Source organism: Scyliorhinus canicula, chromosome 21 (assembly GCF_902713615.1).
Source record: "Scyliorhinus canicula chromosome 21, sScyCan1.1, whole genome shotgun sequence".
Lineage (NCBI taxonomy): Eukaryota > Metazoa > Chordata > Chondrichthyes > Carcharhiniformes > Scyliorhinidae > Scyliorhinus > Scyliorhinus canicula.
In genome coordinates, this window is record NC_052166.1 from 39,714,406 (window position 1) to 39,729,576 (window position 15,171).

At 46.3% G+C, this 15,171-nt stretch overlaps 1 protein-coding gene across 3 annotated transcripts in view; it reads left to right on the plus strand.

Moving 5' to 3' along the window:
- Window positions 1-15,171, plus strand: part of rgs3a (regulator of G protein signaling 3a) — a 325,379-nt gene that overhangs the window by 158,448 nt on the left and 151,760 nt on the right. For all 3 annotated transcript variants that reach the window (XM_038781674.1, XM_038781675.1, XM_038781676.1), the window contains one exon: window positions 1,541-1,580. In XM_038781674.1, the coding sequence (XP_038637602.1) occupies window positions 1,541-1,580 (40 nt within the window). The remainder of the gene's footprint in view (window positions 1-1,540; window positions 1,581-15,171) is intronic.

Sequence of the window (15,171 nt, forward strand, 5' to 3'; positions counted from 1 at the left end):
GTAAGACCTACTCTCCATTCCAGGCAACATCCTGGTAAATCTCCTTTGCACCTTTTCCACATCCTTCCTAAAATGAGGCGACCAAAACTGCACAAAGTACTCCAAATGTGGCCTTACCAAGGTTTTGTACAGCTGCATCATCACTTCACGGTTCTTAAATTCAATCCCTCTGCTAATGAACGCTAGCACACCATAGGCCTTCTTCATAGCTCTATCCACTTGAGTGGCAACTTTCAAAGATCTATGAACATAGACCCCATGATCTCTCTGCTCCTCCACATTGCCAAGAACCCTACCGTTTACCCTGTATTCTGCATTCATATTTCTCCTTCCAAAATGGACAACCTCACACTTTTCAGGGTTAAACTCCATTTGCCACTTCTAAACCCAGCTCTGCATCCTATCTATGTCTTTTTGCAGCCGACAACAGCCCACCTCACTATCCACAACTCCACCATTCTTCGTATCGTCTGTAAATTTTCTGACCCACCCTTCAACTCCCTCATCCAAGTCATTAATGAAAATCACAAACAGCAGAGGACCCAGAACTGATCCCTGCGGTACGCCACTGGTAACTGGGCTCCAGGCTGAATATTTGCCATCCACCACCACTCTCTGACTTCTGTTGGTTAGCCAGTTCGTTATCCAACTGGCCAAATTTCCCACTATCCCATGCCTCCTTACTTTCTGCATAAGCCTACCATGGGGAACCTTATCAAATGCCTTATTAAAATCCATGTACACTTCATCTACTGCTTTACCTTCATCCACATGCTTGGTCACCTCCTCAAAGAATTCAATAAGACTTGTAAGGCAAGACCTACCCCTCACAAATCTGTGTTGACTATCCCTAATCAAGCAGTGTCTTTCCAGATGCTCAAAAGTCCTATCCCAGTACCCTTTCCATTACTTTGCCGACCACCGAAGTAAGACTAACTGGCCTGTAATTCCCAGGGTTATCCCTATTCCCTTTTTTGAACAGGGGCACGACATTCACCACTTTCCAATCCCCTGGTACCACCCCGTTGACAGTGAGGACGAAAAGATCATTGCCAATGGCTCTGCAATTTCATCACTTGCTTCCCATAGAATCCTGGATATATCCCGTCAGGCCCGGAGGACTTGTCTATTCTCAAGTTTTCAAAATGCCCAATACATCTTCCTTCCTAACAAGTATCTCTTCGAGCTTACCAGTCTGTTTCACACTATCCTCTCCATCAATATGACCCCTCTCATTTGTAAATACTGAAGAAAAGTACTCGTTCAAGACCTCTCCTATCTCTTCAGACGTAATACACAATCTCCCGCTACTGTCCTTGATCGGACCTACTCTCGCTGTAGTCATTCTCATATTTCTCACATATGTGTAAAAGGCCTTGGGGTTTTCCTTGATCCTACCCGCCAAAGATTTTTCATGCCCTCTCTTAGTTCTCCTAATCCCTTTCTTCAGGTTGAAGGTTGAAATTATACCCCACGCAATTGACTCATATGATCAAACTAAGTTAATATTCACCTTACTTATAATTTGATTACTTTTCAGATTTTGAGGAAAGCACCTCAAGAGAACCATGTCATATATGGTAAGCATTCAAGACAAATTATTATTGTAGCCTTAATGATATACAATATTAGATTTTAGTCTATAACCAGAAACTGTAAACCATCAGTAAATATTTAGCGTTGAAGGCTAAAGTAGGCCTCGGACCCAGATGTCAGTTAGGCACGCAGACTAGAGTTTAAGTCAAGAACATTTATTCATCCATCGCAGTCCTTTAAGTGGAATAATGAGCAAGACAGTAATAGGGATCATTTTCTAGTGTACAACTTCTTGCTCTCTGCTACTTCCTTCCAACTGACCTATTTCAGTGCCTTTCATCCTTCCCTGCTGAGGTATTCAATTGTCCTTAAAGGTTTTTTAAAAGTTGTACCAGCCTTGCCTTGGTCGCGCTGACATTTTGTATAGCTTTTTAAAGCTGTACATCTATCATGTGTACCAAGGGCTCAACACCTATTGCTCACACATGCGCCCTAATTAAAAATGACACCCGATCCCTTGACCCTCCCCCCCCACCCCGATGTAATCCCTGCACCTTCCCAATGCCCCAACTCACCTCTTCAGGGGTCCTCAAACCCCTCTCCTGTACCCCACCTCAAACAGGGAGGACATCCCCAGTCTTGATCCCATGCATGGGCAAAATGCCACCCGGGCACCTTGACACGTCCTGGCAATGATAGGCTGATAGCCAGGTGGCACCTGCAGGGAGCTGGCACTGCCAGAGTGCAAGGCTGGCAGTGCCAATGTGCCTGGGTGACATCAACTGTACTAGTATGCCACCCTGCCCACAGGCCAACCACCAATCACCTGGGAGACCCCCCCCCCCCCCCCGTGCCATTCCACCTGATCTCCATTTGTGGAGACCAGTGCGAATTGGCACCCGGCTTTGGCCACCTCGCTGAGACTGATAGATCCTGGGGGCTGGCTAGTTTTGGCATAGGCATAGTTCAGTGAGAAGCTAAGCTCGCTGTGGGCAAGATTCAGATCATCACGTCTCGCGAGTTCTTGAGGGGCGTAATGACCGTCGGGAATCTCGGAAGAAGCCTCTCGCAGGATTTACCAGCGATTCTGGCGGTAAACCACGCGCTATATTCTCATCTTGATGTCTTTACAGGAGTCTCATTAATTAAAACACACTTAACAATCAAGGGTACTTAGGTGGTCCTGATAGGGAGGGAGTCCAAGGCTTATGCCGTTTCTGTTATCGCACTTTATTTCTCCAAAGGAACTGTTCAGCCTTTTCTCCTGTCTAGCCTGTGTTGTCTCGGTTTTAACAGTGTAGGTAGGGGAATGCACTGAGGACATAGGCTTGGTAGAATCACAGTTTGGTGTTCAGTCAGGTGACTTGTTCCACACTCTCTTAATAGCTTACTACAGCTGCAGCTTTTGCAATATGCAGGTTGATTTTAGTATTAAGTGACAGATTACTGGCACTTTTGGAGCGTAGATAAGTGCAGCTATCAACAACCGTTCCCATTGCCAATAGCTGATAGATGACGGTGTGGCAACACCCTGGACCATGATATTTGTTTTCCTGAAGCTAGTGTTAAAGCCAGACTTTTGACAGCTATGAGAGCGTCTCTCCATTTGCCACTGTAAATCTTCCTCAATATGAGGAATGTTAGCGTGGCATCATCAGTGTAGAGCAACTCTGATGAGGACTTAGGCACCTTTGTCTTCAGTTACAGGTGAGCAAAGCTGAACAGCTTTCTATCAGTTCTGGAATGTAAGTAGGCATCCTCTATAGATGAGCTGAAGGTTATTGACAGTAACCAAGAGAAGAATATGTCAAACAGTGTCATTGCCAGAACACAACCCCTGTCTGATCCAACTGCAGATCTCAGAGAAAGACCGATCAGAGAATCATAGAATTTACAGTGCAGAAGGAGGCCATTCGGCCTATCGAGTCTGCACCAGGCTTTGGAAAGAGCACCCTACCTAAGCCCAGACCTCCACTCTATCCCTACACCACGCTATCCCCGTAACCCCAACTAACCTTTTTTGGACACGAAGGGCAATTTAGCATAGCCAATTCACCTAACCTGCACAACTATGGACTGTGGGAAGAAACCGGAGCACCCGGAGGAAACCCACACAAACACGGGGAGAAAGTGCAGACTCCGGACACAGACAGTGACCCAAGCCAGGAATCGAACCTGGGACCCTGGAGCTGTGAAGCACCTGTGCTAATCACTATGCTACTGCGCTGCCACGGTAAGATGTTGCCCCATCTTAGCTGATGTTGTTCAGGAAATAGGTCACACTGAGCAGTATTTAACATTAATAGCTTCTTGATGTTAATAAATTGAATTGCAGGTTTATAACTATTGGCAGATGGGGTTTCACTTAATATTTCAATGACGATTAGAGAAGCTTCTCAATTTTTATTCTGCATATTTGGGTATCAGCTTTGGTACAGTGACCACAACTCACTTCTGAGTCAGAAGGTTATGGGTGGCACCAGTATAGGGCTGAGGAAGTGCTGCATTGTCAGAGGTGTCATTTTTTTGGAAACAGGAAGGCTGTGTGGTCTTATCTGCTTTCTCTGATGGCTGTAAAAGATGCGATTACTCTGAAAAAGAGCAGGGGTGTTATCCTGTCCAACATTTAACCCTCAACCAACATCATTAAAACAGAGGAACTGATCAGTCTTTCATTGTGCCACGTTGCAAATGCTTGCCACATTTCTTCACTGTGATTACTCTTCAAAATACTTAATTTGTTGTAAATTGCTCTGAGATGACCCAGATCATGATGCAAGTTCTTTCTTAGATATTAAACAGGGATCAGTGAACTCAAAACTGATGAAGCATTATTCATGGTAGGCTGCCAACTTAGGGTATGGTTTCAAATGTGTATTTGCCTAGTTCTGTGCGGTGCGTTCATTTCAGTGGGTGCAGCAACGGTAAATTATTTTACAGCGAAATTATGAATGAATGAGTAACTAGGCTTGAACTTGTAGAAAGTAGCTTCAGATAATATGACAAAATCCAAGCTTGAAAGAAAAACATTTCCAGTCTAAAGATTGGCTTTCCAAACCCGCCAGTTTACTGCGCGAAATTCACCGTCTCATGCCATTGGCAGTGGAGTTCCCATTGAGGAGGAGAATTCAGCATTGTGAAGGTGCCGATCCGTTTCCAATGCACCAGCCCGCCGCTGGCATTGGGATCGAGGTTCAGGCCTCGTGCCAGCAAGAGGGGCTGGTACAGCTCAGTGGGCTAGAGAGCGAGTTTGTGATGCAGAAAAAGGCCACCAGAGTCGGTTCAATTCCCGTACCAGCTGAGAATTCTGAATTCTCCCTCTGTGTACCCGAACAGGCACTGGAATGTGGTAATGAGGCGCTTTAACTTCATTGCAGTGTTAATGTAAGCCTACTTGTGACAATAAAGATTATTTATTTATTTATTTGTTTAACGTGATATTGAGACTCATTTGCATCCACTTAACGGGCCGGGCACCATGGCCGGGATTCTCCTGGAATTGGCGGGGCGGCCCGTTCCGGCGCCAAGAGCGGCGTGAACCAATCCGGCATCGGGCCACCTGGAAGCTGCAGAATCCTCAGCACTTCCGCGGGCCAGGTTGGTGCTGGAGGGGTTGCCAACTGGCACCGAAGGGCTACCGCCGGCCGGCGCGAGTTGGCTCATGTGGAGGACTGCCAGCATATCCTGGTGTGTGCGCAGAACCACCGACGTGTTTCCTGCGCACGCGCAGGGGGTTTCCTCCCCGCGCTGGCAATTGCGGAGCCATACAGAGGCCGACGTGGAGGGAAAGAGTGCCCCCACGGCACAGGCCCACCCGCAGATCGGTGGGGCCCGATCGCAGGCCAGGCCACCATGGGCCCCCCCCCCCCCCCCCCCAAGGGCCGGATCCCCTCCGCCCCCCCCCCCCCCCCCGAGGACCCCGCTACATGGCCGACAAGCCAGGTCCCGCTGGGATGGACCATGTCCATTTCACGCCGGCAGGACTGGCCAGGAAAGTGCCATCGGGGCCCGGAGAATTGAAGGGGGAGGCTGCTGCCAACAGCCCCCGACCAGCGCGATGTGATCCCCGCCCCTGCCCAAAAACTGGCGCCGGAGAATTCGGCAGCCGGCATCGGAGCGGCGGGGCGGGATTCATGCCACCCCCTGGCGATTCTCCGACCTGGTGAGGGGGTCGGAGAATCCTGCCCCATATTCTCCAGGCCCGCGTGATTCTCCGGTCCTCTGGGCTGGGATTCAGGTGGCCAAGAATTACTACTGGTCCTGATAAACCTCACTCTGACACGGTGGACCTCGCAGTGGGCTAAGGGGGTAACCCTTCAAGAAAATTGTCCCAAAGAGAATCCTTCATTAAATGTTTTTTCCTTCATTAAATGTTTTTTCCCTTCATTAAATGTTTTTATCATTCATTAAATGTTTTTAAGATAGAGAGAGATAGTTTTTTGAAGAATAAAGGGATTAAGGGTTATGGTGTTTGGGCCGGAAAATGGAGCTGAGTCCACAAAAGATCAGCCATGATCTCATTGAATGGCGGAGCAGGGTCGAGGGGCCAGATGGCCTACTCCTGCTCCTAGTTCTTATGTTCTTATTTAAGTCCACCCGAGCGCCACCCTCCCTCCCCACCCCACAATGCAAGGTCTGCTCACTACACACCCACTAGACCCCCCCCCCTCCAGATGCCCCCCATCGCCACCCCACCAGAGACCCTCTAAAAGAGATTCCACACAGAGATCCACTAAATAAAGTGACCCCCCCCCCCCCCCACAGAGACTCCCTAAATAAGAAAACCTTGAAGAAAGACCTCCCCTGAAGGAAGCTAGGGAGTAATCCAGGCAGAGGCACAATGCTATCTAACGCAACTCTGGTTGGATACGGGTCCTCAGTGGGAAATGGGCAGCCGAGGCCGTACTTAGTCCCATTTCATGCACTAAGGTGCCCTGCTCGCTGACCTCCTCAGTGCAGGGAGATTAGGACACAATTTCTAAACAGCGTTCCGATCTCTCTTTCCCCCCCCCCTCCCCCCACCCCCCCTTCCCCCACCCCACCTCATGTGCACAGAACATCCCCAGGCCCCAGATTTGCCAAAAGGTGATCCAGCCTACAATTGGCCACGTTGCACCACAGTGTGCTGCTTTTTGGGTGCAGCATGGTCGGTGAATTGCGCCCATCATTTGGTGCTTAAAGTTGCAGTGTTACTGTTTTGCAATGTTAAATTTGCATGGTAGCAAAACGGTATGCACCTTGGTGGATAAATCTGTGCACGCTCTGGCAGTCATGGTGCAGGCTGAATGTGCATGCACAACTGTTCCTAACTCTTTCCAGCTGGTGGCAGGAGTTGCAGTGACTTTCAAAATTGTATCACTTGGCAAAGGTAGAGCAGAATGTGATGTTGCCACCCTGTGGTATTGATGTAGTAACACAGTCTGGGACACAATTCTTTGCCTGAAGACAGGATCTTGCCAGTTATTAGCCGAACCATGGCTAAGTGCTATGAGCTTTTGTTTACCATGGGTAGAGAAAGGAGGTATACCCAGAGTCTTCCTCAGCTAGAACAAGGATTGAACTGATCCTTCTTCATAACTGAGCTCAAAGACCCCCTACAGGCACAAAATACTGACACCTCAGTTTCATAGGAACAGGAGTAGGCCATTCAGCCCCTCGGGCCTGTCCTGCCATTTAATGAGAGCATGGCTGGTCGGTGGCCTTACTCCATATACCTTTGACTCATATCCCTTAATATCTTTTCTTCACAAAAATCTATCTATCTCAAATTTAAAATTACAACTTTTCTAGATTCAATGCTGTTTGTGAGAGAGTTCCAAATCTCTACCACCATTTGCATGAAGAAGTTCTTCCTAACATCTCTCATGAACGGTCTAGCCCTAATTTTTAGACTGTGGACGGTGCGATCTAATCAAATTGGAAGAGTCCCATGACGAGCACGTTTAGCTGGGTGTCACCCAGTATACTCAATGACTGAGCATCCACCACCCTCTGCCATATTTTCGAAAACTTTAAAGGGAAATACTCTTTGCATAAAACAAAGAACAAAGAAAAGTACAGCACAGGAAAAGGCCCTTCGGCCCTCCAAGCCTGTGCCAACTATGCTGCCCGTCTAAACTAAAATCTTCTACACTTCCTGGGTCTGTATTCCTCTATTCCCATCCTATTCATGCATTTGTCAAGATGCCCCTTAAACGTCACTATCGTCCCTGCTTCCACCACCTCCTCCGGCATCGAGTTCCAGGCACCCACTACCCTCTGTGTAAAAGTCTTGCCTCGTGTAAAAAACTTGCCTCAACTTGCTTTGTGTAAAAAACAGTGCTGTTTGATGAAAAAAATAGCAACGCAGAGCGACATTGGGGCAGTCCCAGTGTTGATATCATGAAAGTGGCTCACCTGGGAGGGAACAGTGGTGGAAGGGCCTGTGTGTTGTTAAGAAAATTCATGCTTTCTAAAAAAACTCAGTCAAAATTCCCCTGGGTCTAAAGCATTATTCTGCTAAATGCAGAACTAGTTTGAAAAAAACTGGCTTCCTTCTACATTTCCCTCCCTCTTTTTAAGTTGGCTGATTGCTTGTCCACTTTTTTGGGGGGGGGGGGGGGGGGGCAGGGGAGCGAGGGAAGGTGGTGGCGATTGGGCTTTAAGCTATCATTCTCGTGTTTTAGCTTGCTAATATAAAACAACAGGAGGCAGTCAAATGTTTTGTCCAGATCCTCTATCAAGTTTTGGAGGAATAGCACAATCTTGCACAGGTTGATGTTCAAAGATTCAGTGGAAAGAAGCAGACAGGACGCCGTACAGCCTGTCAATCCAGACCCAAAATATGGCGTTCCCATACTCATCCCAGATTTTGGATTTTAGGCAATTTCCTGGGTTTCTTCTGAATCACAACCTGTTCAGCCTCCTGTGGGATCGTAGTGGGAAGTCTACCCAACCGCTTTTAATGCAGTTTGAAGTGGAATGGAAATGACCAACTGGTGAAAAATAAATTACTTATTGAATCTGAATTGGGAGAATTTGTTTGAAACATGGCTCCTATTTCTGGCCTAATGTTGTAATGTTGGCTGGTATATTGGTGACCTTCCCCTAGTAGCATGGGCATCACATGAAAGGGATATGTGCTCACCAAACTGCCCTGGAAGGTTATAAAGCTATTGAGACATTATGGAAAAATCCAGAAGTTAATCATATGTCAACAGTACAACAGATAGAGGAGTGTGCTTAAAATCCAATACTATTAAACGCTACATTGTTGGACATCCATAAACCTCTTTATTAACTACACTCACTGACCAACTGCTTTTCCATCCATCAAGATGTCTTCTCCAAACCCCAAGGTTTGTGGCCATGAAATTTGGTTTTGTACTGCATTTGGTGTTCAGGGTGCCTTTTTGGGCTCCAAAATGGCACCTGTAGTGCATGTACACACTTCTGTCGCTGGCCTCTCTGAATGCTATTTTGGTAAGGTTATTAGTGCACACTCATAGGCAATGTCTACTGAAAGTGAATTTATTTTTACATTTTAAAAAGCCACAGCTGTGATCTAGCATCGTTATGGGTCAGCAGATGGGATGTGATCCTTCCCATGATTCCTTGTAGGCCTCTTATTGATAATAATTGGTTAGAATTGGCTTATCACTGCTTCCTGGAGGGTAGCCGATCCAACTCTGAACCACTTTCATTCAAAGTGGCTTGGAGCCATGATCATCGCCAGATTGTGTGCCCTCCATCCGATTACCTTTTCCCTTAAAAAAGTCTAGCCACATGTCTCTTTTTAAAAATATATTTTATTCCAAACAGTACAAAAGTTTCCACTATCATTAAAAAACAAATGCAAACATATTACAGACAGCTGGTAATTTTATATCTTTATAAATTAACTAGATTTACCCCCAAAACAAGCCCCCCATTCTCCCTTTCCCCTATTTAATTTTCTCCATTTGCAGAAACTGTACAACAGCCCACAACCACATCAAAGCCTTCAGTGGCACCGCCGACCTCCATCCAAGTAGTATCCGACACGGGCAATCAGAGAGGCAAAGGCCACAACATTGGTCCCCTCCCCCTCCAGCAGCTCTGGTAACTCTGATATGCCAAAATTTGCCACCAAAGGGCATGGTTTCAATCTCACCCCCACAATCATTTACAAACTCTGAAACACCAATGCCCTCAACTCATCCAGTTTCGGGCAGGACCAAAATATATGCACATGATTTGCCAGCCCTCCTAAGCACCTCTTGCACCTATTCTCCACACCCAGAAAGAACCCACTCATACCCGCTCGAGTCATATGAACCCTGAGAACCATTTTAAATTGAATCAGACTCATTCTGGCGCAGGAGGAGGTCGGGTCCACCTGGTACAATATTTCACTCCAGGCCCCTCCCCCCAGTGTCATTCCCAGCTCTTCCTCCCACTTCCCCATGTTCTCTTCTCATGGAGCCTTCCCTGTCTCCAGCAACCGCCCATATATATATATATATCCATGATCTTCCCTTCCCCAGCTCACTGCATGATGACAATCTATCCATCAACTTATAACTTGGCAGCTGAGGGAATGAAAATTCCTCCCCTACAAATACCTAAATTTGCTCCTCCTGAGGAGCTGATATTTCACCTTCAACGCCTCCAGCCCTGCGAACCTACACTCCACAAACAGATCCCGGATCCTCTCAAACTCCTCCCTCCTCTAGCTCCTATAAGATGCGCCCATCCTCGATGATGCAAATCTGATTTTCACAGATTGGTGACAGTACAGACATGCTCCCATCCAATCCGAAGTGCCGCATTCGCTGATTCCAAATTATTAGGGATGCCATCACCACTGAGCTTCTTTCCATATTCATGGAATGCACCCCGTGAGCGACGTCATTGGTTCACCATCTTCCCAATCAATACCAGATCGAACTAAACCTGCAATTTATTTCTCTCCGCTCTTTTGTCGGGGCTGCTGAATCCACTTCCAAGATAGCATCTACCAATCTCTGCCTTTCCACCTTCCCAATATTCCAGTGGGCCTAAATGATATTACCTCGCCTCTGACCACCGCCTTCAGCACTTCCCAGAATGTGGAGGATGAAACCCCCCCATTCTGATTAAACTCCACATAGTTCTCTATGGCCGAGACTACCTTCTTTCAAAGCATCTTGTCTGCCAGGAGCGCTGAATCTAACCTCCACGAAGGCCGATGGGCTTGCCCCGTTTCATAGAATTTCATAGAATTTACAGTACAAAAGGAGCCTACTCGACCCATCGTGTCTGCATCGGCTGCAGGAAAGAGCACCCCACCCAAGCCCACACCTTCACCAAATACCCGTCACCCAGTAACCCCACCCCACCTTTTGGACACTAAGGGCAATTTATCATGGCCAATCCACCTAACCTGCACATCTTTGGACTGTGGGAGGAAATCGGAGCGCCCAGAGGAAACCCACGTAGACACGGGGAGAACATGCAGACTCGCACAGACAATGACCCAAGTCGGGAATCGAACCTGGAGCTGTGAAGCAACTGTGCTAACCACTATTCTACCGTGCTGCCTAACAGCATTGAAGGGCTCTTCCGGGATTTGAACCCGGGACCTCTCACAATGTCACGAATCACAAAACCCGAAGCAAGAATCTTACCCCTGGACCAACGAGCCGGGTCGTTTCTAACCTCACGTCCATGTGAGCTTGCTGTTTGATCTGATATCACTCGCGCTGTGTATTCCGTCCCTGCAAACCAATGGGGTATCCATTTTCCCATCATGAAAAAGTCTATTCAGGAGTATATCCAATACACGTGGGAGAAAGCAAACTCCCTCTGTTCCGGATACCTAAACCTCCCCAGATCCAAACCCCCCCCCCCCCCCCCACCACCATCTGTTCCATGAATACTCCTGGTTCCTTAGCCATTCCGGAAGTTACGAGTGACTTGAGGCTCGATCTATCCATCTTTGAGTCCAAAATGCAGTTGAAATCGGACCCCATGATCAATTGATGAGAATCATGGTTGTCCAAACGCAGTTGAAGTCGCCCCCCGAGACAGCACTCTCAACCTCCTGAATCGTCAAGCCCTGCAACTCCATTCGCTTCTCCACCCTCTCCAAAGCCCCACGAAGAGGAGCTACTGCTGCCTCGATTGCCCTGGCAAGGTCCTCCTACATCTTCTGCAGCTGCTTCTTAAATTCTCCGGTGATAAGCTCCATTAACTTCTCCACATTCAGTGGGGAGGGTTACAACATTACGGACAGTTCTGTCATACTTTCCTTCACTGGGCCATGAGGGTCATCAAACTTTTATTCGATTTCTGCCTAGTATTATAATCTGCTGACATTGAAGCAACAAGCTTCAATTTCTTTGTCCCATTTCCCACGAAAACGCCCGTTAACCCGGGTAGAAAGGGCCAAATCCTAAGCCTCCAAGTAGGAACCACCTTATGTGTGACCAATCAGCTCATGACTACCACTAGAAGTCCACAGAAAACTTTTAACATAAATCCTCGAACTTTCCATGTGTCTTTGCCTGTTCTGGTACTTCTGTGCAATGGTAGCCTTGTGGCCACGACATAGTTGATGGATGGCTGCTGATTTTCAATGGGGGAGACTGCTGATAACGTTGGAGGATGATCTAGAGCATCTCTGGGTCTCAAAAGCCACAACTTCTGCATGGACGCCCACAATGTGGGCCGGCTGACTGACAGGCAATGGGCAATTGATAGTTATGAAAGGATAAATGCTGACATCTGAGGCAGGATAGTGTTAATCGTGTAGCAATTGACTGTTTAATTGTGTTCAGGTTCATATTAACTGGAGACTCACTTGTGCTCCTATATACATAGAGGTAAAGAGGACAACTTCCACAATTGACATTCCTTGTTGTACTGAATATGGTATGTGGGAGCAGACTGAAGTTGTTGGATTTGGAGTCCGTATTAGCAATATGTGTCTTTGTAAATAAAAGCTTGTAGGTGTGTGTAAAGATTAAGCTCCAGTTCTATCCTTTAGCACCTGGATATCTGGATTAAATTAAACAGCAGGTTTGTTCTCCATGGTACCGCTGCCATTCCACCAGAGCGACACCTCAACAATCCTAACAATGTGTTGGAGAACAGTTGCTGGATTTCAGTGACACCCCGCAAGCTACTTTGAATTCTGGCATCTTCAGCTTCTGTATCTGCACTCTGAGCCTTCAAGGCAGCATGTTGAACTTGCAGGACTTCAATCTGTACTTTCATTGCAGCATCCTTACATTGGATTGTTACTACTTGTGCTGCAATGAAAGCTCAAGGCATCAACATGGATGTTGATGGATCCACAAGGACTCCCATGGAGTTAGCCACTACTTCTATGCTGGAGACACTGAGCTTCAAGCACTGCTCAATATTCTGTACAGGTTAATGCCAGACGTTCCATGTTCCGTGACATTGACTATAGGTTTTCTGCCCGACCGACCGATTGACCGACCAATACACCAAGCATTCCAGTGTGTATAACCAGTCAGTTTTCTTCTTTATCCTTCACCATCAAAGTCCTTATCCAAGTTCTCTGCAGTAGAACACATGTGTGACCTGTGCTACCCTGGCTACAGGCCACTTATGCTTGATGCCTCACCACATGCATCTCTCGCACCTCTGAGCAATCCTCAAGATAAGCACAGTGTCAGTATCCGAGACTGCTAGCTACGAATAAGAGAGCGAGTGATTTAAAATTAAAGATGATCACCATTTTCCTTCTCTTTCCCCTCTTTCACTTCCCCCAAGGCCTGATCAGGTTGCAGTTCTTATATATCTGAAAGGAGAAATGCACAAAGCTAGGATTGTGTAGAGTGAAGGTGGGTGGGAAGCAAGAGGTACATACTTTACATGATGTGCAGGTTGCAAATCAAATGAGATTGTGAAAGGGGAGGAAGTGGGATGTGAGGAAGAGGTTTGTTTGCGTACTGTCATGTTTGATTTCAGCCCCACTGCTAGATAAGGACTGGCCCCAGCGTTGTCTGCTCCAATGTATTGGGGATATATATTGAACAATGTGTGAGGATACAGGTGCTGACGTGAAGTTACATTTACTGTCCACCTTTGTGAATGTCTTTCGGCGTTGCACTCAGGTGCTTGATTTTAGACTCCTGGCAATGACCACCTTGGCAAACTGATCCACAGCCTTTGTATGGAGAGTCTCCTGGATCTGTTTGGGTAGAAGCCTTTTATCCAGCTTTCCACCTCTACCAAACTTTCCAGTGCAGCATCAGAATATCTAGGAGGCTGTTCCCTGCCACATTGAATACCTTATATCTTTCCCAAGTCAAAATCACATTAGGAATGGCTTCTAGCATCTGCTCCAGCCAAAATGCAGCCACCCTTTAAGAGGGATAGGCTGGCTGTTAGCACTGCAGACTAGCTTGAATCTATGCTAACCTTTCAAGATTGTGCAAACCCGACCCTGGAGCACAGCCATTCAACAGCAATCTTAGTGCTGACTGCATGCTATGGTCAGGCCAGCGGCGTGCAGAGGTCTGGTGATGCCCGGGGCAAATCTTGATTGTATGCCCCAAAGACTCAAGTATAAGGCCTAATATACTGAGAAATATTATGAGAAAGGAAAACATTTTGAATATATAAACACAGATGAAACATGAAATAAACGCTTTATTCGATTTTAATATAAATCAATCAAATTTTCTTTTCCCCAAATGATACCTCCTGTCACAAAACACCTGAACTACTTCACTTTTTACATCAGCTGTGAGAAATTTTTTTTCAATGCTTATTAAAGCCAGGTTGGTCAGTCGCTCCTGTGACATAGAAGACCTCAGATATGTTTTTATTAATTTCAGTTTTGAAAATGACCTTTCACAGCTTGCGACTGAAAATGCAATTGTAAGCAGTAATCTGTATGAAACACACAGCGTCGGAAAGACATCCCTCCCATACTGCAGTAAAGACTCCAGAGCATCTTTAGGATCAGGGGGAACTCTATTCCCTCCAGCTCGAAGGAGCATCACAAAATCAATAATTTCGTCATATAACTGAATTGCAACCACATCATTGTCATAATAATTTGCAAAGTCTGAACATTCCTTTTTTAATTTCTCTCTTTCTTGTTCATCTTCAATCACTACTGAATTCAAGTTCAGAAGAAAAGAAAATCGGTCACTGAGTCTTTGAAGTCGGACACTGCGGTCTTCAATTTCAGTTTTTAATCTGTTCACAATCTCTACCATTACTCTATTCATTTCTTCTTGTGCCGTCAGTCCACTATCTCTTGCTGACTCTCCAGGCATTCTTCTTCTTCTGCTTGTTCGTGCAATTGGTATTCCCCAATTTTCACAATATTCATTGGCTAAATCTATTGCATTGTGGATAATTTCGTCATTCTTCAAATTCAAGATATGAATAAGTCCTCTCAGATCACAAGAAGCTTCATGGAACCCCATTTTCGGATCCTGCAAACGTTTTGAGACTTTCTCCACTGATGATAAAACTGAGTACCAAAAATTTAATAAAGCTATAAACGGGAACTGTTGAATAGAGTTAAGTAGCGATCCTGCATCAGATTTAGTTTCCCTTGAAAATTCTCCTTCCAGCAGGTGTTGAAGGCTTGCAATAACGTTGTCACACTCTTCGTGGATTACTTGCACAGCATCATGGCTGGAACTC